The sequence below is a fragment of the Neopelma chrysocephalum genome, unplaced genomic scaffold (genome assembly GCF_003984885.1).
Source record: "Neopelma chrysocephalum unplaced genomic scaffold, ASM398488v2 Primary Assembly neopelma1_24, whole genome shotgun sequence".
Classification (NCBI taxonomy): Eukaryota; Metazoa; Chordata; class Aves; order Passeriformes; family Pipridae; genus Neopelma; species Neopelma chrysocephalum.
The window spans coordinates 362,339-387,083 of NW_020897693.1; the positions used below are offsets into that span (position 1 = coordinate 362,339).

Sequence of the window (24,745 nt, forward strand, 5' to 3'; positions counted from 1 at the left end):
GACAGTCTCCCACATCACACGTGGTGGGTTAGAGAGATCCAGATGGTCCATGCTGGGTGACTCCCGTAGCCTTTCCCATGGGACATGGCGAGGGAGAGCAGTCAGGGCGGCCAGATCCAAGCGTTCCTCTGGCTGCCGGGCCACTCATCCCGATTCCCTGGCAGGAGCGGATCTTCATGGAGAATGTGGGGGCCGTGAAGGAGCTGTGCAAGCTGACGGACAACCTGGAGACCCGCATCGACGAGCTGGAAAGGTGGAGCCACAAGCTGGCCAAGCTCAAGAGACTGGACAGCATGAAGTCCACCGTGAGCTCCGGAGCCTTCAGGTACAGCCGGAGCCAAGGAATGCCCCCTTGGATCCCAGGAAATTCCGAGTGGCAGCTGGGATCGGGAAGTGGGAGATGAGGAGGGTGTTGGGATGTTGTTGTGATGTTGTCTGACAACATCACTTGGGGTTTAAGGACCTGAGGCTGGGGGGGTTTGACATTCCCAAAAACACCCCAGATGGAATTGTCTCCAGTTCCAGCTGTCTGCCATTTCCTCATGGCAAAGAGTTTCCCGTGCTTCCAGAACCTCCATCCTAACCCTGCTTATGCAGGTTTTGGGGCAGAACTGGGGCTCTCTGGGCAAAGCCCCCAAAGGGTTTGTGATTGTCATGCCACACAGAGGGTTTGTTCCCTACTGGAAAATCTCATTTTTCCCTTGGAATGGCTTGGAGAGTAATCCCTGCCCAGCTCAGCTCCATTGCTCCTTTTTCCTTGCAGCCAAACAGGGAGCCAGTTCAGCCGGGCGGGAAGTGTTCCCCACAAAAAGAGGCCCCACAAGGTGGCCACCAAGGTAAGGGATGGATCCCAAAGGAGCAGTGCCAGGTGGGAGGAGCTGGGAGGGCTCATCCTGGAGAAAAGGAGGATCAGGGGGCCCTTACCCCTTTCCACAATTCCCTGGCAGGAGGGTGGAGCCGGGTGGGATTGGGCTCTGCTCCCAAGTGACAGGATGAGAGGAAACGGCCTCGTGTTGCACCAGGGGAGATTTAAGTCAGATATCCTGGGAAATTCCTTCATGGAAAGGGTTGTCCAGCTCTGGCACAGATGCAGCGGTAGAGCCCCCATCCCTGGAGGGATTGAAAATCTATGTGGATGTGGCACTTGGGGACATGGTTTAGTGGTGCCTATGGAGTGGTTGGACTCCGGAATCCCAGAGGGCTTTTCCAGCCTTAATGATTCCATGATACTCCTTTTGTCTGTGCCTAATGGGGGTGTTAAATGGCTTCCAAACTGGGGGGAGTTCAGGATTTCCAGGGAGCAGGAAGAGAGCTCGGGATGGGCTTGGGGAGGTCCGTGGGAGGAATCTGAGCTGATCTTGGGGTTCCTGAGCTGATCCGGGTGTTTTTTCCTTGCAGTCTCCGTCGGTTGTCCCGGAACAGGCCTGTATCAGCCAGCGCTTCCTGCAGGGCACCATCATTGCCCTGGTCATCATCATGGCATTCAGGTGATTCCCAACACCTGGGATGATCCTTCTCCCTTGTCTCCCTCTGGCTGATCCGTCTGGGCCGTGCCATCCGTGGTGGGTGCAGTGAGGGGCTTTTTCCACGTAATCCTGGAATGCTTTGGGTCGGAAGAGACCTTAAGGCTCAACCAGTTCCAACCCCGACACCTTCCAGTATCCCAGGTCGCTCCAACCTGGCCTTGGACACTTCCAGAGATGGAGCAGCCATCTTTCGTGGGTTGGAATCCCTTGGGAGCAGATTGATACCGTGACAGATCCCTGCTCCATGTCCCTGCTCAGCTTTCCCCTCTCTCTTTTCCAGTGTTGTGTCCATGTCCACTCTCTACGTGCTGAGCCTGCGCAGTGAGGAGGATCTCGTGGATATCGACGGGTGGGTATTTTTGGGAACCGCTGGGAAGGGATGAGGGGACCTGGGAGAGGCTGAAGCACAAAAACCAGCTGCCCTGGCGTTGTGGAGCACAATTCCAGAGGGGCAAATCCGACCTGACACACCCACACATCCCAGTCTGGTGTCGGTTGAATTATCTGGAGCGAGAAGTGAGGAACATCTGGAGGAAATGAGAAATATCTGGAGCGAGAAGTGAGGAATAGAGAAGGAAAAGGGAATGCCCCATTTGGCTGCTCACAAATCCACCCGTGGCCAGGCTTGGATGTTCCTTGGATGCCTCCGGCCTCATTCCACTGGTTCAGTGGGACTGGACCAGCTTTGGGAGCTCCTGTGACCTGATAATAAGTCTCTTTTTCTGTTCCTCTTTTCCCTGTCCCATTTTTCTCCCTCCTCTCCTGCTTCCATCTCCTCATCCAACCCGTTTTCCTTCCACTTTGTCTTTAATTTTCCCCATTTTTGTCTTTTCCTTCCTGTTATCTTCCACATCCTCTTTCATTCCCTGTCCTCCCCGGCATCTTCCCACTTTTCCTCTTCTCCCTGTGTCCCTCACTGTCCTGTAGCTCCTTTGCTGTGCCCACTGCCTGTCTCCTGGCCCTCTTCCGGCACGGGGGTCCCGGAATTCCGGTCGCTCTGTGTCCACGGTATGTGACTGTTTCATTATCCCGTTACTCCTTCTCTTAATTCCTCTTTTTTTTTTCCTGCCATCTGCATCCCAGGAGACCAAAAAATTGAAGCAAAACTGAAAGCAGAGAAATGGATGTGAGACTCCAATGGGATTCCAGGAGGAAGGATTGTGGACCCTCTTGGGCAGGGGAAATTGGGATTAGGAGATGGAAAAATCAATTAATTAAAGGTTAAATAAGGAAATTACATCCTGCAAGTAAAGCAGGATAAAACCACACATGGAAAAGGTGAATGAGGCAGTGGAAGGACATGAGGGATAAGGGTTGGATTTTGATGGGATGAAGGTGAAGCTCCACATTCCATCCAGGAGACCGGCACTGAGTCTCCTTTCACCTGGAAAAGAAATCCCTGTAATAAAATAAGTCTTGCAGGGGACAAAGTGGGTTTTTGATTTCTCCCAGGGTTGGGAAGCTCCGTTAATCCCTGGGAAACCTGGAGTGGTGCTCAGGGACAGGCAAGATATGGACACAGGTGCCCAAAAGCGCTGCAGACCTGGGAGAAAGATTCCCCCCTTTCCCATCTGCCTTGTCCTCAGGAGCTGCCTGTGGTGTCCTCAGCTCAGCTCTTGGATAGCTGCAATGAAACACCTGGAATTCCACGGGACTAACTGGGGACGGCTTGTGTGTGTTTGTCAGGAACAAGGGGAGGAACAGACAGTCTCGGAGAGATGAGGGGCACATTCCTTAGGGAATGTGAGTGCTTGGAGCCTGTTGAGTCCCAAGAACCCAAACCCAGCCAGGATATCACTACTGAGAGTGAAATCCACCCTGTTCCAGGATGATCCGGGAGTGCTGCTGGTGTCCTCTGAAGCAGCTGGGAATTGTCCTATTGTCCTTGCCGGACATGGGACTGCCATACGATTCCCTATGGATTTCTGAGCTCTCCTTGCTGTCTTCATGGCTTCTGTGCCTCTCTCCTGCCTTCCCTTTCCCAGATCATTCCACTCTGTCCTCCTCCATGTCTCCTGTTCCTCCGTGTCCCTCTTCCCATTATCTCGCTGCAGCCTCTTCTCTCGGCACCTACGAGCGGCACCATAGTTCCAATCCAGGTTTTCACCTCATTTTCCTGCATTCCAGGTCAAGCCAGAACATTGATAAGACACAGACGGTGCGATCCACAGCCACATCCAATGGAGCCGGCAGCAGGAGCTCCCCGGAGCACGGTGGGTGCTGGGTTGGGATTCAGGATGACCAGGGTGGTGCCTCCCCCATCCCACCGTGCTGGGATGGTTCTGCTTTCATGGAATGGGTGGTGGGGCACTGGGTGCTGCTCCTGGTGGATCCCTTGAGTTATTCCCGTGTCCCTGCAGTCCCGGAGGACACAGCTGGAGTATCCCTGGGCTCTCCTGCTCGCAGTGTCCTGGCCTGTTTCAGCCCTCCGTGTTTCTCCATGTGCTGCTCCGCTGTTCCCACCGGCACCTCCTCCGTGGTCCCCTCGGAGACCAGCCCCACTCACGGCACCAACAGGACAGGTGAGGGCCATCCCAGATTCCCAGAGGTTCTGGGACATCTCCAAGGTTTTTGTGACATCCTTGTCTCTCACCTCCTGCTCCCTGTGGGAAGGTCTCCTCGATCTCCTCCAGGATGAGCAATTCCCGCTCCCTTTCCCCACACCTTCCCTCTAGATCCTTCCTCATCCTTGTCCCCCTCCTTTGGAAGCTCTCTAATGGCTTTATATCCTTCTATTTACATCCTTTATATCTTCTATATATCCTTTATACCATATATATATCCTTTATATCCTTATATTTATCCTTTATATCCTTCTCTGGCCAAGTGCACAGTTCAGACATCCCTGATCCTGCTGCCAGGGGTAAGTTGGGGCTGGAAAGGATTTGGAGCTTCCCACTTTTCCAGCACAAAGTCATGGGAAGCACCTCCAGGCTCAGCTCACCTGAGCAGCCCTACCTTGAGGTGTGACCTCATTCCCTCTTCATTCCACCCCTGGCACCATCGGGCACAGAGAGAATGAAATCACAAAATCCTGGAATGGTTTGGATGGAAGGGACCTTAAAGCTCATCCCATTCCATGGACAGGGACACTTTCACTAGACCAGGTTGCTCCAAGGCCCGTCCAACCTGGATTTGAACACTTCCAGGGATGGGGCAGCCACAGCTTCCCGGGGCAACCTGGTTAATTCAGGAGGTGACATGGGGACAGGGTGATCCCGGTGCTTCCACCCACTCCCAACCTCTCAGCACAACCTTCTCTCCCATTTTTCCACAGACCAAAGCCAGACCTCCCTCCTTCCAGCGACAAACATCAAAGCCAAATCCAGGGGCATCACCGGGAAATCCTCCTCCTACCCCAAGTGGCCAGGGACTCCTGACAGGTCTCAGAGTTTCGGCAGCCCCAATGCCAGCCCCTCCTCCCCCTTCTCCCACATCCAGGGCAAATCCAAGTACATCTCCAACCTCTCGCTCTCCCGCAGCAGCTCCCGGCAGCAGCGCAGCCTCCGGCAGCCGGTGAGCGAGCGGCTCCGCACGGAGCATCCCAGCACGGACGGTACGTGGGTCCCACCTCCTTTCCCTCCCAGCCTTCCTCCCTCAGGGCTTTCCAGCTGTTCCTAAACACTTTGTTCTCCCGCCGACAGGGCCAAGCCCTGTGCTGGAATCCATCCGGATCCTGGAGATCAACCTGGCCATCCATTCCCAGTACTGCGCCGCTTCCGACGCCTGCAGGTGAGCAGGAAGGGCTGGCTGGTGGCACCTTGGTGGCAGCAGCACCATGGGAAGAAAGAAATGGACGAATCTTGGAGTTTTTCCAAGATTTCCTTGGGTGTTTTCTCTGTCACCTCATGGCAGCTCACACCATTCCATGGGGATTGGTGCCGCCAGTGCTTCCCTCAGGGAAAGTGTTTGGCAATGGGCTCATCGTTGGGAAGATCTCCTGTGTGAATTCTCAGCCCAACAGGGATTTTGGGTCTTATCCCACCCTTCCCAGAGCCTGGTGACATCTCATCCTCTCTCTGTGTTCCCAGGACTGGAAACTTCAGCTTCCGCATCCCTGTGAACCAGCGGACGGCCGTGGACACCAACCTGACCCTGGAGATGAAGTGAGTGGACAGGGATCCAAAGGAACATCCTTTGGGTGTTCCAGTGCCCCCAGAGGGGCTGGACACTGATGTGGCCATGGTGTCTCCGTGGGGAAGGGGCTGTGGATGTTCCCCCTTCCAGGCTCTCATTGTGTCCTCTCTTCCCAGCTCCTCCTCTGCTGTGTCCATCTCCCTTTGTGGCCTTGTCTCCAGTGATCCCTGCCAGGATGCTGTGAGCAGGAACAGCTCCATGGATACCAGGGATGCACAGGTAGGGAGAAGGGAACAGCTCAAAGTCAGCCCAACACACCACCCATGGGCAGCACAGGAGTTTCTGGAGGGAATTCGTGGAATTCCCTCCAGAATCATTTTGGTTGGAAAAACCTTTCAAGATGATGGAGTCCAACCATCCCCCCAGCACGGCCAAGGCCACCCCAGATCATGTCCCCAAATGCCACATCCACACGGATTTTATCCTCCAGAGATGGGGACTCCACCACTGGAGCCTGTTCCAGTGCTTGACAACCCGTTCCATTACAGGAATGTTCCCACATATCCATCCTGAACCTTCTCTGGCAGAAATTGAGGCTCTTTCCTCTTGTCCTGTTCCTTGTTCCCTGGCAGCAGAGCACAACCCCACCTGGCTCCACCCTCCTGTCAAGGAGTTGTAGGGAATGAGAAGCTCCCCCTGATCCTCCTTTTCTCCAGGATAAACCCACCCCCAGCTCCCTCAGCCACTCCTCATCCCACTTGTTCTCCGGGAAACCTCTGTGGGGTCACTCCAGAGCCCAAGGCCATATATTCCCTCCCCACAACATCCCTATGCTCATCCCTGATCTCATCCCAGCTATTCCCCTTCCTTCCCCAGGACACCACACACCGCTGGCCTCTGGTGATGATGTCTTTCCAGGAGTTTTCCTACCACTTCCGAGTCGCTCAGCCGGTGAGTTCCACCAGCTGCTCCTCCTTCCTCTGGCCTTGTGGAAGGAGAGAAATGCGGGATCGTGGCAGGTTTAGCAGCCACGTGGCACCACCACTGTTGGTAGTGGGGGGATGATTTTTCCAGCCCATAATCCGGGCAGAATTCCCTCCTTGGCATCCTGCCCCCGTCTGTAAGCTCGTTTTCCCATTCCCAGGGCCAAGCTGACTGCAGCACTTCCCCGGAGCAGCTGGGCCAGCTCTTCACTGACTATTACTTCCAGTTTTACTGGCTCTGCGAGTGATTCCCGGGAGCACCAGTGCCCTCTGCTTGGAGACAGGAGGGGGACTGGTGCCACTGGGGAGCCTCCCGAATTCCCCAGCCCCGCCTCATCCCCGTGTCCTGCGGCAGCTCCGGAGCTGGAATGCTGGTGGCTGGTGATGCTGAGCACACACAGGACCTAAAACCCACCACCAGCCCCGGGGTGGCTCCAGGGGTGACCTTGTGCCCGTTCCCACCATCCCATGTCCCTCTCCTTTCCCTCCTGGAGACCCGTGTGTCTTCCATTACTTCTCCCTCCCCTTCCAACACTGGGTTTGGAAGCATCACACCGGACTGAAGGCCACATCCCAAAGGGATGCTACTTCCTCGGATCTCCTGGTGCTCCCAGGTGTCCCACGTCAGTTCTTCACGACACTGGAATTGCTTCAACACTGGAGCCCTTTCCAAGGGGTTTGGCCTTTGGAAAGGAGGGCTGTGCCTGGACATACTGGAAGTCGTACACTGGAGTTGCTGTTCCTTCTAGTTGGCCCAGGGCCACTTCCCACAGACCCCCTGGAGCCCCCCGGACTTGCCAATGGACGCGTTCCCCTGGGAACAACCCGAGAAGGAGCAGCTTCCACATCATTCCCCCTCCTTTTTGTGCTCTTAAATCCCACCAGATCCAGGTCTGGATGGATAAAACTCCCACTAAAGCCGCTGCTGAGGCCACACCACACGTGGGGACACTTGGCATCAACCCAGGGGTGACAGACGACCGGGATTCTCCCACACTGAGTGTTGTGGGATCTGTTTTTATCCATCTGGGAGCAGCGTATGGAGCTGCCTGGTCAGCTCTCAAGCCAACACCAACCCCTGCCCAGATGTGCAGGACAGAGACTGCTGGAAAATCCTGGAGCGCCCTGCAGAGCAAGGCTGAGTCCCTGGGAACACGAGGATCTGTGCCAGGGCGGGATCTCTGCCTCGGGAGAGGGTGGTGGTCTCCCAAAAAGTGGGAATGGCAGCGGCTCCGAGCTGTCCCTGCCCTCCCAAAGCACTTGTGTTGGGGGTATTTTGGGATATGTTACTGTTACAAGTCCTTAACTTGCTAAACTACTGAGTTCTTTGGGGTTTTAAGCCAAAAAAAAAATGGGAATTTCATCCTGCCCCACTCAGCCACGTGGGAAAGCCAAGTGGCTCTGTGTGCATCCCCCTTTCCATCCCGCTCCGGCTCCTCGTGCTAAAAAGGAGTTATCTGCATTCCTGGAGGCTCAGCCACTTCCAGGTTATTCCAAGATGGATTTCCCTAAGGAAAACAGTGAGGGGGAAATGCCACACGCTGATCCTGTGGACACTTGGGAGCTGCTCTGGAAAAACAGGATGGTTTTTATCCAGGTAAAGTGATGGTTCCTGTGGATGTCTGGTTTTGTCTCTTGTCATCCACCTCCTGAGCTTATCCTGGCAAAGCAGCCCTAAAATTCCTAGCTGGAGTTGGTGGTTTCCAGGTCAGGGGTTTAGGCCTGGAAGCAGCAAACACTGAATTACACAGTTATTAATATCCACTGAATCCTGGGAAGCAGGAAATAGGGGGTGAGCAGGGAATTCCGAGCAGCCAAGCAGTCGGAAAACCCAATTTTGGGAAGCTCAGTGGGACAACAAGACACCCCAAGGCTTGGGAATACCTGAGCACAAGGAGATTGGCTCCGTGCTCAGCAGGATTCTCTGTTTCTCCCTCAAATCCTGAAGGAAACACCTGGATGTAGCTCAGTGCTCTTCCCTCCACCTACCCCGAGGGGTTTTTCCCAGCTTTGAGCTGGAAAGTGAATTCCCTGGCAGGTTTATTGTCCCCTTGGCAATCAATGGCCCAGGCTGGCACATCCTTCCTCAGGTGAGTGATGCCGGGCTGGGAGAAATGTCCCTTGGAAGAGGAAACAGGGAATGTTGGGAGGGCCAGAGCCTGCAATCACCCCCTCAGATCCCCTCCACCTCATCCAAGACTTCCCAGCACATCCCACCCCGCTCCTGAGGGAAGGAATCAATCAGTGGTGGCCCAGGAGGAGCTGGGATCTCTCAGGTGTCCCCACGATGCTCATCCATGAGATTTAGCGGGATTCCCAGCAAACCAAATGCCTGAGGGCTTGGAAACATCTCTGGTGCCTTTTTCCTTATGGAACAACCCCAGGGAACAGTGTTTTCCCACGTATTTGTCAAATGCTGCCTCAAAAACTGTGGTTTAACCAGGATGAGGCAACTCCTGGAGTGCTGAGGCCAGCCCTGCCCACACGGAGCCGGCAGCAATCCCTGGGATCGGGAGGGGACAGGGATTCAGGGTGGAGCTTTTAGTGTCAATAGGATCTTGTGTCTTAAGTGGCACAGGTTTCCCAGAGGAGCTGAGGATGCCCCATCCCTGGAGGTGTTCAAATCCAGGTTGGAACAACCTGGGCTAGTGGAAGGTGTCCCTACCCATGGAAGTGGTCAGGCTTTAAGGTCCCTTCCCACTCAAACCGTTCCAGGATTCCATGTTAAGAATCATCAGCTGCTGCCCAGTGAGGCAGAAATGGGGTTTATAATTACAAAATTAAAATCAAGGAGTCATGGAATTGCTTCTAGGCCCGTGGAAACAGCTGTTTGTATGGATTTCTCCCCAAAATCCACATCTGCCCCTTCCCTGTCCCCAGTCAGTCCCAAGAGAGTTCACAATCAGGCCTTTCCCTGCGTGGGACGGAGGGAATTCTGAGCTTGGAGAAATCCCTCTTTATCCAGAGACATTCCTGGCAGGAAGGAAGACGAAAGGGTGGAAACTTGGGCTGTTTGGGAATTTGTTTCAAAAGCAAATTCCCAACTCTTCTGTCCTGCTGTTGGAGCTTAAAGCCTGTAAATAGAGACTATGGCACCACTGGAAGACTTAAGGAAAAAAACCACCAAGTAAAGCACTAATTTGTTGGTTTAAATGTTGCTGCCACAGCTTTAATCACTGTATTTTGCCAGCCAGTTTGTAGAGTTGCATTTGTAGCAGGTTATCCTTGATTCCTGGTTTTTATTTGTGGGAAACAAACGTGGTTTCCCTCTTTTCTTCCTGATTTATATTTATATTTTGCTGAATTTGGAGGGGCTGAGTCTCTGGATTCCCCCCTTTTTTTCTTTTTTGTTTCGTTTTGTTTGGCTTATTTAGACTTTGTTTTCTGCTGGAGGTAAATGTGCCCATATGAATAAAATATATAAATACTGCTTTGTATCCAAGGATGGCTCCTGGTGCTTTCCTGCCTTCCCAGGGAATAATAGTGGGATGGAGGAAATTCCCTGTCTTTAGTCAGTGGGAGTTTCTGGATGTGCCCAAACAGGGTCCAGTCAGGGTTGCTGGGGATAAAAAGGAAGAAGGAAGGAGCAAAAAGAAATTAGGAAGGGAAAAGAAATTAGAAAGAAGGAGAAAAATTAAGAAGGAAAAAAAAAGGGAAAACGGAAAATGAAAAAGGAAGGTTAAAGGGAAAAGAAAAGAAGGGAAAAGAAAGAAAGATGGGAAAGGGAAAAAGGAAGAAGCGAAAAGGAAGAAGGAAAAAGGAGCAAAAAGGAGAAAGGAAAAGGAAAAAATGAAGAAGAAAAAAGGAAAAAGAGAAAAGGAAAAAAGGAGAAAGGAAGGAAAAAGGAAGAAAGGGGGGGAAAAGGGAAGGAAAGGGAAGAAAAAAAAGAAAGCAAAGGGGAAAAAAAGGAAGGAAATCTGCCTCTGACCTGTTATTTCTTGCATGTCAGAGGGCAGGGCCAGATCCAGAAGGATCCAAGAGTCCACAAAAGGAAATCTTCCTTTCCAAATAGGAAACTGGGGCTTGAATTTGTGTTTTGGAACTGGAATTGTTTGGAAGCTGGGCTAAAATTCCAATCTGCCCGTAAAAACCCATAAATCTGTTTATAGACCAGGCAGTTAATTCAGGAATTAATAAATTAATTAATCCAGCTCTTTGCTCTCACTGCTGAGCCATAAAACTCCTGGTTCAGGATGACAGCATGCACAGCATTCCCAAAAAAGGGTGAGGGGATGCCATGGCAAGGAAGACTGAGGCATTAAAAACAGCTTTAGGCTTTATTTTCCATAGACTGGCTGTACCAGGACACAAGGTGGCACTGGAACTCTTCTGGCCACACACAGCACGGAAATCTGGGATAACCCCAGGCATATCCCAAAGCACCTGGGCCTTGTGCCAATATGGAGAAAAGGAACATCAAGCGGGGACCTTCTGGCTTTCCACAAATCCCTGACAGGAGGTTGGAGCCAGGTGGGATCAGCCTCTTCTCCCGGGGAACAAGTGACAGGATGAGAGGAAACAGCCTCAAGTTGCACCAGGGGAGCTTAAAGTTGGATATTAAGGAGAAATTCCTACATGGAAGGGGTTGTCAAGCATTGGAACAGGCTCCAGTGGTGGAGTGGCCATCCCTGGAGGGATTTAAAATCCCTGTGGATGTGGCACTTGGGGACATGGGCAGTGGTGGCACTGCTGGGGGAATGGTTGGACTCTCTGATCCTTAAGGGCTGTTCCAACCTAAACGATCCCATTATTCCATCCAAGCAGTTTGGAAAATCCGGGTAAACAGAAACACCTAAAAGACAAACCAAGAGTCCCGAGGCAGGTGTGTCACAGAGCCAGTTTTATTCAGGTGCACACACCACACCTGACACAGGAGGCCTTGGTTTTTTTTTTTGCTGAAATACAAAAGAAATATAAAAAGAGCTTCCCAGAGTCCCACGTCCGGGGGGTTCACACGTAGATCCCGACCCAGAGCAGCAGGAACAGGACTCCGAAGCCCATGAAGAGCGAGGCCACCAACGAGATCAGCAGCTCCTTGTAGATGTCCCGGGTGTATTTGGTGGATGTCACCTCGTAGCTGCAAGACCGAGGTTAAGGTGATAATCTTAGGCAAGGGGAGGGGAGCCCGGGATTGGTGGGATAATCCGGGATCAGGAGGCAGAGAAGGGTGAGGGGACCGCCCGCCCTCCCCGCGCCCGGCCCCCAGGGGATACACGAAGAACCAGGCGGTGAAGAACATGCCGATGGCCAGCAGCACTACGGTAAGGTGCGGGAACACAGCCGGGTTCACCGGGCTGGTGTATCTGCTCATCGCCTCCAGCTCCTGCGGGGGACACAGCGGCGGTTCAGCGGGGCCTGGATCGGAACCGACCCCGGCCCCCCTTGGCACCCCCCCTGCGCCCTCACCATGTCGCCGGGTTCCCGCTACGACACGTCGGCTCCGCCGCTGCCGCCTCCGCCGTACGTCCGCTCCCCGCGCCGCCGGAAGTGGGAGTGAGGGCGGGAACGAGGCACGGCGCGCGCGGGCGCCGCTTCCCCATTGGCTCCCGGCGACTCCCGGCGGGCGCCGCTTCCCCATTGGCTCGCGGTGGCTCCCGGCGGGCGCCGCGGCGGAGCGCGGGAGCGGCGGCGGCGCGAGCGGACGGGTAATGGCGGCTCTCGGTGGGGCCTGAGGGGGAACGGGGCCGTAATGGGGGTCGTGTGGGGAATGAGGGGGTTTCGAGGGGTTAATGGCGGCCGGGGGCGATGAGGAGAGCCTGGAGAGAGGGGCACTGGGGGAGGCTGAGGAGGCGGTTAATGGCAGCTGGGGGTGGAACGGGGTACTGGGGTGGCTCTGAGGGGGTAATGGCGGCTGAGGAGGCTGGGGGCGGATAGGGGCAGCTGGAGAGGCTGAGGAGGGTCCGGAGGGGGGTAATGAAGGACTGGAGGGGGGGGATGAGAAGGGAAGAGGGTTATTGGGAGGCCTGGGGAGCCGGGAAATAGTGAGGTGGAAATGGGGAGGTGGTGAGGTTATAATGGTGGACGCAGAGAAGTTTAAAGGGAGCGGGATTGGGCTGCGAGAGGCTGAGGGAGGAAGGGGAGTAATGATGGGCTGAGACGGGGGGCTGACGGTGAGGTGTGGGGGATGATGGGGGGCTGAGGGTGGAACTGGGATAACGGCTGAGACTGGAATTGGGGTAACGGCTGAGGCTGGAATTGGGGTAACGGCTGAGGCTGGAATTGGGGTAACGGCTGAGACTGGAATTGGGGTAGTGGCTGAGACTGGAATTGGTGTAATGGCTGAGGCTGGAATTGGGGTAACGGCACCACAGGGTGATGGCTTGCAGGGGAAGCAGCCACTGCCTCTTGGCTCCCCTTCCTTGGGTGGCCCGACACTCCCCGTGCAGAGCCCACTCTCAACATCCCCTTTCCCATTCCCCAGGATGGGAATCCACGGCCTGGCCAAGCTCATCGCCGACGTGGCCCCCGGGGCCATCCGGGAGAATGACATCAAGTCGTACTTCGGGCGGAAGGTGGCCATCGACGCCTCCATGAGCATCTACCAGTTCCTGATCGCCGTGCGCCAGGGCGCCGACGTGCTGCACAACGACGACGGCGACACCACCAGCCACCTCATGGGCATGTTCTACCGCACCATCCGCATGGTGGAGAACGGCATCAAGCCCGTGTACGTGTTCGACGGGAAGCCTCCGCAGCTGAAATCCGGGGAGCTGGCGAAGCGCACGGAGCGCCGGGCCGAGGCGGAGAAGCACCTGCAGGAAGCGCAGGAGGCCGGCGAGGAGGAGAATGTCGAGAAGTACAGCAAGAGGCTGGTCAAGGTGACCCCGCAGCACACCCAGGAGTGCAAGAAGCTGCTGGAGCTGATGGGGATTCCCTACGTGGATGCTCCCGGAGAGGCGGAAGCCAGCTGCGCCGCGCTGGTGAAGGCCGGGAAGGTGTACGCGGCCGCCACGGAGGACATGGATTGCCTGACCTTCGGCAGCCCCGTGCTCATGCGACACCTCACGGCCAGCGAGACCAAGAAGCTGCCCATCCAGGAGTTCCACCTGAACCGCGTCCTGCAGGACCTGCAGCTCACCTGGGAGCAGTTCGTGGACCTGTGCATCCTGCTGGGCTGCGACTACTGCGCCAGCATCCGTGGCATCGGGCCCAAGCGCGCCGTGGAGCTCATCCGGGAGCACAAGTCCATCGAGAGGATCGTGCGGCAGCTCGACACCAAGAAGTACCCGCTGCCCGAGAACTGGCCGCACAAGGAGGCCCAGAAGCTCTTCCTGGAGCCCGAGGTGGTGGATCCCGACGCCGTGGAGCTGAAGTGGAGCGAGCCGGACGAGGAGGGGCTCGTGCAGTTCATGTGCGGGGAGAAGCAGTTCAGCGAGGAGCGGATCCGCAACGGCGTCAAGAGACTGAGCAAGAGCCGCCAGGGCAGCACCCAGGGCCGCCTGGACGACTTCTTCAAGGTCACCGGCTCCATCACCTCGGCCAAGCGCAAGGAGCCCGAGCCCAAGGGATCGGCCAGGAAGAAAGCCAAGCCCGGTGCCGCCGCCAATGCCACAAAGGCTAAAAAGAAATGACAGGGTTGGACGCCCATGAACCACTGGGATTGCGGGTTTTTGGGGACTCGGCGAGGAATTTTAGGCTAATGACAAACAGCTAGTGCTGGGAAGGAATGGATGAGGCTGGGAGAGGGGAGAGCTGGAGCAGCTTCTGAGCATAAACACTCCCAAAGTTAAGAAGTCCAGCTGCGGAGCAAACCAGGGACAAATTAGATTAACCCAATCCTGTCCATCCCAAATGAGGTAAGATGGGAGTGGAAGGCAAGCTGGAATTGGGAATGAGGCTTCAAATAATGAGGTAAAATTTTCTCTTTAATGGGAGTTTATTTAGGTTTTTCTTTCCCTTCTCGTATTCACTTTCCTTATTTAAAATCCAGTTATGATCCCAATTCCAGCAAAGTCCTGGCCTGCTCTTAGTACATAATCTGAGGAAAGCTGCTGGCTGCAGCTCTCCCAGCCTGAATCTTGCTTAAAAATGCTTAAAAATAAAAATATCCAGGAGCTTAGAAAAGCAGCCTCTTCACCCCCTGAATTCCAGAGGCATCTTTTTGTGTTGTACACACTGACAGATCCTGGGCTGGAAATTAAAAGTTAAAACTTCTTTTGAGTTCTTATTTAATTCTGTATTTTTTGTAGTTTTGTTGCTTGTTGGAGCCGCGTGCAGGGTTTTGTTTCTAGAATAAAATGTAAGAATAAAGACATTGTTTCTCTTTTTCCAGAGAAACGGCTTAAACCATGGTTGTAAATGAAAAAATCCCACTTCTAGATGGAATTCCACAACAGCAACAAACCAAGCACAGGCAGGAGCACAGAAAGTTCCAGTTTTAAGCTTTTTAGATACTTTGTAGACATCAAAATTCCATGGGTTTGCTCTCTGCCAGTTTGGGAAATAAGCTGGGCTTGTTTTGCAGGGAAATTAAGACTTATTTCATATTTCTTATCCATTAATATTGCTAAAAGTGGGATTTTGCTTCCTTGCTGTGGATTCTCTTAAATGTTTCAATCCACAATTGGTCCTAACAGGAATTTTTTAATTAAATATTCCTCTTTTATCTCCAAGTATCTTCATGGTGAGTATGTGGGAAGGTACAGGAATGGTTTTGTGGTGGAGGGATGAAAGATGATTTAAAAGTAATAATATTTGCAAATAACATCCCTAAATTGTTTATTTTCCATATGTCACAGTTTATAGGAATTACCTTACAGCTTTCCACGTGTCAGCACCTTGTTGGGATAAAACCTCAGAGAAGAACTCCTTAAAAGCTGCTTTTCCACCACCCCCTCCCTGCCTTGTGCTCTGTGGTATTCCACTCCATTTTTTCCTCCATTTCCCATTCCAAACAAAGATTCCCACTGTTTCTGATGCTGATATTAATTAATTCCAGTGTTATTAATTATTAATTAAGTATTCATTAATTCCAGTAGCACTGTTTATATCAGGAGCAAGTGGTGTGGGAAGCCAGGGATCCCAGAGGGCACGGCTGCTGGGAAGAAAGGAACCCCATTCCAGTGAACCCAGGCCAGTGGGAGCACTCAGCTTTCAGGGAAGATCCCAGTTTATTTAGCACAGAGAAACCTCCGAAGTGTCTGAGCTGCTGCCACAAACTTCATCCTGATCTTCGACAGACATCCCCAGAGAGCTCCCTGGAGATAGGGATGCTCTGGCTTCTTTTCCCGCTGGAGGATCTTGTCCAGCACTGCACGGAGGGTTTTCTCATACGGCACCGCCGTGGTGCTCCGGGAGCCATGGATTGGGCACTGCCAGCCCCGGGACACATCCTGCTGGGAATGCTTTGCTGGAATGGCCCTGGCTCCCAGTTCTATTCTCAGGCTTTTCCAGGCCGGATGGGTTCTGTTGATTCCTGTGGCTCCAAGGGAGCAGGGAAACCTGTCCACAGGGGCTCCTCCGTACGGAGTCACACAGAGGCTCTGGGAGGGATGGAGGCTTTTGCCAGGAGTGTTGAATGTGTGGGCATATTCCTTATCCAGCTCCAGAGAGGGCCCTGGAGGTGGGAACACGTTCCCTTCCCGCTGGAGGATTTTATCCAGCACCGCACGGACGGTGTTCTCGTACGGCACCGCTGCAGCTCCCTGGGAGCCGTGGGCTGGGCACCGGCGTCTTGAGGACACTTCCTGCTGTGCCACCTGCTCCTGGGAACGCCTCACTGGAATGGGCTGGGCTCCCAGTTTGACTTCCAGGTTTTTCCTGGCCATGTGCATCGTCAGGCCTGGGCAGGTTGTGCCAGTTCCTGCAGCTCTGGGGCGGGGCGGGCTGTCTGTGAGGGCTCCTCTGCCTGGACTCTGGCAGGAATCGCTGAGGCTCCGGGAGGGAATGGAACCTTTCGCGGGAGCCGAGGCTCTCCGGCGGCGTCGGGTTCTGGGAGGGGCTGAGGCTCTTGCGGATGCTTTCCGACGGATGGAGGCTCTGGATGGGCGCCGGCTCCTGGCGGGAGGGGGGCTCCCAGAGGAGCTGGATGAGCCGCAGCAGGACAGGTGGCCTCGCTCCACCAGCTTCTCCAGGTCCTCCCACAACGTCTGGCACACCATGGAATCCTGCGGGAAGGGCTCCCCGGTCCTCTCGGGCATCACCACATCCTGCAGCTCCTGAGACGCCGTGGTGCAGGGAGAGCAGTCGGGGCTGCATCCGCACGGGATGTACAGGGAGCTCCCGGGAACTTCTGGACACTGGGCAGGGGTCACCTGAGCTGGGGGGGAACTGGGACCTGCTGGTGCCACTTGGCTGTTCTGGGAGTCCCTGGCCCGGCTCCCAGTGCACTTCCAGGTCTCAGGTGTCCCCAGCGGGCGTTGCCGAAGGCGCATGGCCAGGGGCACGGCCACGGTGGCCACCAGCAGGAGCAGCACGGACAGCAGGACGCTGCCATCGCTCATGGCTCCCCACGTCCCATCGGGACCGCGCTGGGAGCCGGGGGGATGACTCCCAGTGTTACCTGGTGTCAGCGTGGTGATGTCACAGCCCTGCGGGCAGGGACACCTGTGTGATGTCACAGCCCTGTTCGTGATGTCACAGCCACCAGGCACCCCAGAGAAAGGGGCTCCCGGTGGGCACTGGAGGCCCCTCTGGAGCAGAGCGGGTGTAAGATTCTCGGTCAAGTAGGACCCAGGGAGGAGGAGGATGATGGTGTCACCTCCTGGCTGGCAGAGCAGCAGGCAGGGATTGTCCTATGGGACACTGTAGAGTCCTTGAGGAGGGAGCACCAACCAAACCAACCATGTGTGATCCACAGCATTCCCGGCCTGGATCCAAACCCAGCACTGTGCCAGCTCCTGGTGAGAAAAGGAACCCCATGAGTCCTACTAAAAGCAAACAACCAAACCACTGAGGGGGGATTGTGGAAGTGTTTTCCCTGGAGGGTGTTGGTGATGGAGAACTGCACCGGGATGGGGTGTGAGGGTAAGAGGGACACCCTATGGGGCACAGGCAGGAATGTCTCCATGGGAGCACCTGCCCTGCCACACCTACCCCGGCGCTGCCACACGGTGCCACCTGATCTGTGTGGGGACAGAAGCAGCTGGAGGGTGTCACTGTCACCATGGCTTGAGGGAGGGAGGGTCCTGTCTGACTGGTTTGATGTCCTGGATAAGATCCCCCATCCCAGAGATGATGGAAGGTGGTGGATGTTGTTTTTCAGGGTGTCAGGAAGAGTTTGGATCCCGTCCCTCCCAGCTCCTGAAGACGGTGTCCATGGAATCCTGGAATGGTTGGGGCTGGAAGACACCTTGGAAGGGTCCATGTGGGAGATGAGCAGGTCCAGGCTGAAGGAGTGCCTGGGCAGGGCCCAGTGGGAGTAGGGAATGGGGCTCCACATGCCTGGAGAGCAGTTGAGATCAAACTGGGAGGTGCTGGTGACTCCAGCCAGGGATCGAGTCCCAGAACCAGATTTGGAATCGTTCTCCCCACCCCCAGCTGTAACCTTTGGGAGCTCAGGCCACCACCTCCAGATTTCCGGGGGAGAAATCCAACTGGTGGCCTCAGACTGATCCTAATTGGCATTGTAATAATCAAACCACAATAATTACACCTGATGAATGCAATTAGAGCTTGTGTGGAGGTCAGATTTATTGAACTGAAGTACAGGAATGTGGCCAGAGGAACAAGCCAGTGGCTACTGGGCAAGACTGGGAAGGGCTTTGCTGACGCCCGGGGTGGGACTGAAGTCCAGAGTCTGGGTGAGGCTGGATTTATGTGGGATGGTGGGGAAGAGAAGAGGGAAGTTGAACTAATGAAATTAAGAAGGAAAGAAGGCAAAAGGGATCTGAGCCCTGTTTTCCCCAAGGACACACACACAGACAGAGGGACATGCTGGAATGGCACTTTACTGCTCCCTGGTGGGATCCAGGGTCTCTTGGTGGCTTCAATAGGTGCTGAAGATGGCCTGGATGTGCTCCCAGTTTTTTGGGCTGTAGCTTCCGACCCCTGTGGCAGAGGGATATGTGAGGCTGGGACATGGAGACCCCCAACATGACCCCCCACCCATCCCAGCTGCCCACCTTGCTGGAGGGGACTCCAGCAGCTGAAGAACCGCCAGTATGTCCTTTCAGTCGTGTTGCCAGCCAGCCCATGGATGGAGACCACGAAGGGACCCAAGTTAACGTAGGGCACTGTCGTGAAGCTGCCGGGGAGGTGAGTGTGCTCAGGGCTGGGTGGGAGATGGAAACCCCTCCCCTTCTCCCCCACCTGGTCCCTCTGGCTCTCACTTAAAGATGTGGGGCTTTTCATCCCTTGCCACCTCCAGCACCCGCAGCAGCCTGGAGCCAGATGGGACACACACCGAGGTGGAGTAGTGGAAGTAGTTCTTCAGCGTGTTGGTGATGGAATACTGCACCGTGAGGGGGGCTGTGGGGGAGGAGAGGGGCAGGGTGGGCAACTGGAACACTCCCACAGAGAAAGGGGCAGGAGCATGGTCCCCGTGGGGTCTGGGGGGCTCTGGGTTGGAATGCTGTGTGTCACCAGCACTGGGGACAAGGGCAGCTATCGGCTCGGGGGTGTTTGGGTGGGGGCAGCACAGCCCTACCTGCGTTGAGGTAGGACGTGCCCACGAGGCCAGGCAGGACCCGAGCGATGGCCATGGGCTGTGTGTACTTGTGCTCGTGGGTCTGGACCACATGGAAGGCCTGGGCACGGTCCCACCTCCGAGGGGCATAAAACTTCCTTGAGGACTCCAGAGCCTGCGGAGGAGGCGGAAGGTGGCACAAGCAGCCCAGGGGCAGAGCTGTGTGGCTGTGACCCCCCAGCCCCCCTCCATACCTGTATGGCCAGCCCCATGCTGGAGAGATTCCCGATCACGCCTTTCCCCTTCTTCTGCTCGTCCAGGAGGCCATTGGTCACACTGCCCAGTGCCTGCTGAATCAGGTCCTCCTGGTATGGGGCTGTGTTGTTCTCACACACCAGGGCCAGCACCGCCATGGCACGGGTGTCTGTGGGATCCTGGGCTCACTGCCAAGCCCTGGGTGGGCAGCGGGACTGTGGCAGTGCAGGGGACTCAGTAGGGCTGGAGCAGTCCCTTACCCACATCGAGGTGGCTGTGAGGCCTCAGCAACTTCTTGGCCAGGGCCACGGCTGCATGTCGGTCGTGTTCCTTCACCACACACAGGGTCAGGATGTCCAGGCTCCTGTCGTACCAGCTGATCACTGCAAGGCAAAGAGGGGTGAGCTGGGAGAGTGACACCCCCGGCCCCCTGTGCCCCCTCCCATCACACAGTACCATTATGGGTTATCTCCTCATGCATTTTCTGCTGCAGGATGGGGATCAGGTTGATGGTGTGTCCCAGGGCATGGACCTGCCGGGGGTCCTGGCAGGATGAGAGGAGGGCGAGGACATACTGAGCCACCTGTCCTGAGGTCGTCATGGCTGTGGGGGCAAGAGGACACTGGGAGCGTGGTGGGATGGGACCTGCCCCCCCAGGAGCCAGCAGTGCCAAACCTGCAGAATCTGATCCCTCAGGACCAGGGACCCCCCTCATTCCCTTCCCTACCTTTCTGGGCTCTTCTCACCACCTCCTCCTTGATCTCCTGGAGCAGCAACCTGTAGGTGGAAGTGTTGGTGTCCGCCCCAAGCAGGTTCATGGCCAGCAGGACGCTGGGGTTTGACGGTGCGTGTGGCTGGATCGAATTCTCCATGCGCCGCAGCAGCTCCCAGACCAACTTGTCACAGGAGGCCGTAGCCCAGCACCCCTCTGGCCCTGAGGGCAGGAGGTCCCCGGGACCCCCATGTTCCATCCCCTCCTGCCTCTGTAGTGTCACCGGGGTGTCTCCAGTGCCCCTGCAAGAGGATGGACACTGACCACAGCCCTGTGTGACAGTGCCACAGAGCAGGGCCAGCAGGACCCCGACACCAAAAGCCGCTCCTGGCATCCTCTGGTCCTTGGGAAAGCTGATCCACTCAGAGCAGCAGAGACCAGGGGCACTTGTCTCTCCGGGCCTCCTCCCGGCTTTTATCTGCTCCTGGTGCCATCCTTTGGTCACCTGCCCTGCCACACCTGTCCCGGCGCTGCCACCTGATCTGTGTGGTGACAGAAGCAGCTGGAGGGTGTCACTGTCACTATGGCTTAAGGAAGGGAGGGTCCTGTCTGACTGGTTTGATGTCCTGGATAAGTTCCCCCATCCCAGAGATGAGGGAAGGTGGTGGATGTTGTTTTTCAGGGTATCAGGAAGGGTTTGGATTCCGTCCCTCCCAGCTCCTTCTGGAGACGGTGTCCATGGAATCCTGGAATGGTTGGGGCTGGAAGGCGCCTTGGAAGGGTCCATGTGGGAGATGAGCAGGTCCAAGCTGAAGGAGTGTCTGGGCAGGGAACAGTGGGAGTAGTGAATGGGGGTGCACATGCCTGGAGAGCAGTTGAGATCAAACTGGGAGGTGCTGGTGACTCCAGCCAGGGATCGAGTCCCAGCATCAGGTTTGGAATCGTTCTCCCCACCCCCAGCTGCAACCTTTGGGAGCTCAGGCCACCACCTCCAGATTTCCGGGGGAGAAATCCAACTGGTGGCCTCAAGTTGATCCTAAATTGGGATTGTAATAATCAAACCACAATAATTACACCTGATGAATGCAATTAGAGCTTGTGTGGAGGTCAGATTTATTGAACTGAAGTACAGGAATGTGGCCAGAGGAACAAGCCAGTGGCTACTGGGCAAGACTGGGAAGGGCTTTGCTGACGCCCAGGGTGGGACTGAAGTCCAGAGTCTGGGTGAGGCTGGATTTGTGTGGGATGGTGGGGAAGAGAAGAGGGAAGTTGAACTAATGAAATTAAGAAGGAAAGAAGGCAAAAGGGATCTGAGCCCTGTTTTCCCCAAGGACACACACACAGACAGAGGGACATGCTGGAATGGGACTTTACTGCTCCCTGGTGGGATCCAGGGTCTCTTGGTGGCTTCAATAGGTGCTGAAGATGGCCTGGATGTGCTCCCAGTTTTTTGGGCTGTAGCTTCCGACCCCTGTGGCAGAGGGATATGTGAGGCTGGGACATGGAGCCCCCCAGCATGACCCCCCACCTTGCCTGACTGCCCACCTTGTTCCAAAGGTTTCCCAGAGCTGAGGAACTGCCAGTAGGTCCTGTCATTGTCACTGCCAGCCAGCCCATGGATGGAGACCACGAAGGGACCCCAGGATGTCTGCTCTGTCTTGAAGCTGCCGGGGAGGTGAGTGGGCTCAGGGCTGGGTGGGGAGATACCAAACCCCACCCCTCTGGCTCCTCTGGCTCTCACCTAAAGTTTTCAGGATCCATCTTCTCTGCCCTCTCCATCACCTCGAGCAGTGTGGAGCCACCTGGGACCGTCACCGAGATGCTGTAGTGCCACGGGGTTCCCTGGAGTTTGTTGGTGATGGAGTAGTGCACTGTGATGTCCTGGGACTCCTGTGGGGTTTGGGAGGCTCCAGGTGGGCTCATCATACCTCTGGGAACCCCGTGTGTCTGCAGGCTTGGGCACAGATCCGTGGGGGCACCGCAGTTCAGCGTGGCTGCATCCAGGTAGGATGTGCCCACGAGGGCCGGGAGCACCTGGGCGATGGCCATGGGCAGCTCGAAGGTGTGGCTGGTCACCACAGCAAAGGCCTGGGCACAATCCCAGTCCCGAGGGGCGTAAAAGTCCCTTGAGGCCTCCAGTGCCTGCGGAAGAGGTGGGAGGTGGTGTGACAAATCTGGGAATGGGACCGGGTGGCTGTGACGCCACATTCCCCACCCCCCGTACCTGCAGGGCCAGCCCCATGCTGTAGATATTCCCGATCAGGCCTTTCCTCTCCTCCTGCTCATCCAGGAAGTCGTTGGTCACCGTCCAAACTGCCTCGTGGAGCAGATCCTGCACCTCCAGGTCCTCCATGTTGTCGTGGGCGCACACCAGGGCCAGCACCGCCACGGCACGGGTGTCTGTGGGTCCCGGGGTCACTGCCAAGCCCTGGAGAGACCCCCCCCAGCGGGAATGTGGGAGCAGAGGGATCTCTTACCCACATCGAGGTGGCTGTTGGGGCTCAGCATCTCCTTGGCCAAGGCCACGGCTGGCGCCCGGTACCTGTCTGCCCTGGCCAGGCACAGGGCCATGGTGTCCAGGCTCATGCTGAACAGGGTGGTTTTGGGATGGCCCTTGTCCTCTGGAAAACAGAGCAGTGAGATGATGGGATGCAGGGAGGCGGACACCCCCCAGGTCCCAGCGTACCCAGTACGGCCATCTCCTCATCTGTTTTCTGCTGCAGGATGGAGATCAGGTCAATGGTCAGTCCCAGGGCATGGACCTGCCGGGGGTCCTGGCAGGACGAGAGGAGGGCGAGGACATACTGAGCCACCTGTCCTGAGGTCATGGCTGTGGGGACAAGAGGACACCGGGAGCGTGGTGGGATGGGACCTGTTCCCCCAGGAGCCAGCAGTGCCAAACCTGCAGAATCAGATCCCCCAGGACCAGGGTCCCTCCTCATTCCCTTCCCTACCTTTCTGGGCTGTCGTCACCACCTCCTCCTTGATATCCTGGAGCAGCAACTTGTAGTTGGGATTCTCGGTGTCCGCCCCAAGGAGGCTCATGGCCAGCAGGATGCTGGGATTTGGCACCTCTCCGGGCTTGATGGAGCCCTCCATGCGCTGGAGCAACTGACAGACCTGGTCCTGCGGGGCCGCTGGAAGGAGAGGGAAGGTCACCGGGATCCCCTGTCCCATCCACGGGCTCTCCGGAGTCTCCACCCTCCTACTCACCGCAGTGCTCTGTGGCCGTGCAGCCCACCAGGGCCAGCAGGACCCCCATGGCCAAAGCCAGGCCCAGCATCCTGTCGGAGCACACTGATCCACTTGGGATGGCAGAATCCCTTGGGAATTGGTCTCTCCAGGCGTCCTCGCTGCTTTTAACTGTTCCCAGTGACCTCCAGCCGCCCGTCCTCCCACGGCACCAGCGGCTTATCTGTGTGTCCAACTGTGCCCCGGCTGGGGAGGGACAGGGATTTTCCACCTGGGATCACTGGGCACCGCTTGGGCCAGTTCAATATCCATGAGGCTGTGAGGTTGGATGGGGTTCCCAGCAGGAACCTCCTTCAATCACCTACCCAAGGTCCTGGAAGCCCCAGGAGGTCTGTGCTGGCTGGACTCTCTCCAGCTGTATCCCACTTGGGCTTTCCAGGAAACTCCAACCTTGTTGATCTAACCTTGGTACCGGGAAAAACAGTGGGAAAGGACGTACTGGGCAGTACTGGGAAGCAATCCAAGGATAATTCCAGCATCAGGTGCGGGATAACAGAGGGAAATTCCTGTCTAACTGGTTTCTTATCCCGCTACCATAAGGTCACCCAGGTGATGGGAAGGCACTGCATGTAATTTTTGGGATTTTAGTAGGAGTTTTGCTCCAGCCCCCTCACAGAATCCTTCTGGAGAAGGCGTCCAGCTGTGGGATGGGCAGGTACAGGGTGTGCTGGGCAAAGAACTGGCTGCTGTACTGGTTTCACTGGGATAGGGGCCATTTTATTCCAGGTACTGGGTTTGGATTCAGGACAGGGATGCTGTGTGTCACACATGGATGATTTGGTGTGTTATCACCGAGGACTCTGCAGTGTTCCACCGGAGAATCCATGTTTCCCATGCTCTGCCAGCCAGGAGGTGACACCATCATCCTCCTCCTCACATCATCATCACTGTGTCCTGCTTGCCCAAGAATATTCCATGTGCTCTGCTCCAGGGGGGCCTCCAGTGGCCCCCGGGAGCCCCTTTGTCCCCCTGAGCACTGGGGTGACCTGGGGCTGTGATGTCACACAGGAGTCCTCATCTGCAGGGCTGTGACATTGCACATCCTACCACCCCCTGGCTCCCGGTAGGGTCCTGGCAGATTGCCCTAAGAAGGGGAGGTGACAGCCCCAAAATGCCTGAAAATTCGCGAGGGGGGGGGGTGTGTGTAAGACACTGCAGAGTTCCTCATTTTTATATATATTGGGAAATAATATTATTTTATTTCAAAATCGATTTCAGAATGAACTCCCGTGTCTGGTGTGTTATAGACAGGATTTTATTCCATAGGAGAGTCTGAACGTGGATCTGTAGGGTTTGGAAATACAAATCTAACGTTTGTGTATAGAAATAAAGCAATAAAGGACTTAGAAATGTACCAGGTGACCTGTATGGAGGA

At 55.7% G+C, this 24,745-nt stretch overlaps 5 protein-coding genes across 11 annotated transcripts in view; 2 read left to right on the top strand and 3 right to left on the bottom strand.

Moving 5' to 3' along the window:
• MYRF (myelin regulatory factor) overlaps positions 1-10,028 on the top strand; it is a 43,702-nt gene extending 33,674 nt beyond the window's left edge. For 3 of the 6 annotated variants that reach the window (XM_027699246.1, XM_027699255.1, XM_027699213.1), the window contains exons 15-27: positions 165-325; positions 764-836; positions 1,399-1,487; positions 1,807-1,875; positions 2,454-2,534; positions 3,654-3,739; positions 3,887-4,048; positions 4,804-5,082; positions 5,171-5,258; positions 5,558-5,632; positions 5,780-5,882; positions 6,480-6,554; positions 6,748-10,028. In XM_027699246.1, coding sequence (XP_027555047.1) covers positions 165-325; positions 764-836; positions 1,399-1,487; positions 1,807-1,875; positions 2,454-2,534; positions 3,654-3,739; positions 3,887-4,048; positions 4,804-5,082; positions 5,171-5,258; positions 5,558-5,632; positions 5,780-5,882; positions 6,480-6,554; positions 6,748-6,834 — 1,428 coding nt within the window. In that variant the 3' untranslated portion in view covers positions 6,835-10,028. The remainder of the gene's footprint in view (positions 1-164; positions 326-763; positions 837-1,398; positions 1,488-1,806; positions 1,876-2,453; positions 2,535-3,653; positions 3,740-3,886; positions 4,049-4,803; positions 5,083-5,170; positions 5,259-5,557; positions 5,633-5,779; positions 5,883-6,479; positions 6,555-6,747) is intronic. The other 3 variants (XM_027699232.1, XM_027699239.1, XM_027699222.1) reach the window with 3 other exon arrangements.
• Positions 10,029-11,409: 1,381 nt separating this feature from the next.
• On the bottom strand, positions 11,410-12,098 carry TMEM258 (transmembrane protein 258). Its single transcript, XM_027674228.1, has 3 exons — positions 11,993-12,098; positions 11,800-11,909; positions 11,410-11,663 (listed from the first exon to the last, which is right to left on the bottom strand). The coding sequence occupies exons 1-3, from the start codon at positions 11,993-11,995 to the stop codon at positions 11,537-11,539; spliced, it is 240 nt and encodes a 79-aa protein (XP_027530029.1). The 5' UTR covers positions 11,996-12,098; the 3' UTR covers positions 11,410-11,536.
• An 83-nt stretch (positions 12,099-12,181) lies between these two features.
• FEN1 (flap structure-specific endonuclease 1) lies at positions 12,182-14,838 on the top strand. 2 transcript variants are annotated; one of them, XM_027699311.1, is made up of 2 exons: positions 12,182-12,231; positions 13,008-14,838. In XM_027699311.1, the coding sequence occupies exon 2, from the start codon at positions 13,009-13,011 to the stop codon at positions 14,155-14,157; it is 1,149 nt and encodes a 382-aa protein (XP_027555112.1). In that variant the 5' UTR covers positions 12,182-12,231; position 13,008; the 3' UTR covers positions 14,158-14,838. The 2 variants fall into 2 exon arrangements, with proteins under 2 accessions (XP_027555112.1, XP_027555121.1); XM_027699320.1 differs by having other exon boundaries at positions 12,213-12,247.
• Positions 14,839-18,349: 3,511 nt separating this feature from the next.
• Positions 18,350-20,641, bottom strand: LOC113963237 (gastric intrinsic factor-like). Its single transcript, XM_027674200.1, is given in 8 exon segments — positions 18,350-18,574; positions 18,649-18,770; positions 18,856-18,994; positions 19,173-19,402; positions 19,404-19,575; positions 19,667-19,789; positions 19,863-20,009; positions 20,134-20,641. Coding segments are annotated over 8 exon segments (1,374 nt in total). The 5' UTR covers positions 20,513-20,641; the 3' UTR covers positions 18,350-18,512.
• Positions 20,642-21,513: 872 nt separating this feature from the next.
• On the bottom strand, positions 21,514-23,401 carry LOC113963238 (gastric intrinsic factor-like). The gene is made up of 8 exons (XM_027674201.1): positions 23,332-23,401; positions 23,073-23,255; positions 22,805-22,948; positions 22,596-22,739; positions 22,343-22,518; positions 21,860-22,260; positions 21,664-21,782; positions 21,514-21,589 (listed from the first exon to the last, which is right to left on the bottom strand). The coding sequence occupies exons 1-8, from the start codon at positions 23,399-23,401 to the stop codon at positions 21,528-21,530; spliced, it is 1,299 nt and encodes a 432-aa protein (XP_027530002.1). The 3' UTR covers positions 21,514-21,527.
• Positions 23,402-24,745: the final 1,344 nt, after the last annotated feature.

What these genes read in the sequence shown, in the direction of transcription:
- TMEM258 (XM_027674228.1), bottom strand. An exon ending in TTCACCGCCTGGTTCTTCGT is followed by an intron (nt 11,664 to 11,799) that starts GTATCCCCTGGG and finishes TCGGTCTTGCAG; the next exon opens with CTACGAGGTGACATCCACCA.
- FEN1 (XM_027699311.1), top strand. Translation starts at nt 13,009, where the DNA reads ATGGGAATCCACGGCCTGGCCAAGCTCATCGCCGACGTGGCCCCCGGG.
- LOC113963238 (XM_027674201.1), bottom strand. Translation starts at nt 23,401, where the DNA reads ATGCTGGGCCTGGCTTTGGCCATGGGGGTCCTGCTGGCCCTGGTGGGC. An exon ending in GCATGGGGCTGGCCCTGCAG is followed by an intron (nt 22,261 to 22,342) that starts GTACGGGGGGTG and finishes CCTCTTCCGCAG; the next exon opens with GCACTGGAGGCCTCAAGGGA. An exon ending in TGGGAAACCTTTGGAACAAG is followed by an intron (nt 21,590 to 21,663) that starts GTGGGCAGTCAG and finishes CCTCTGCCACAG; the next exon opens with GGGTCGGAAGCTACAGCCCA.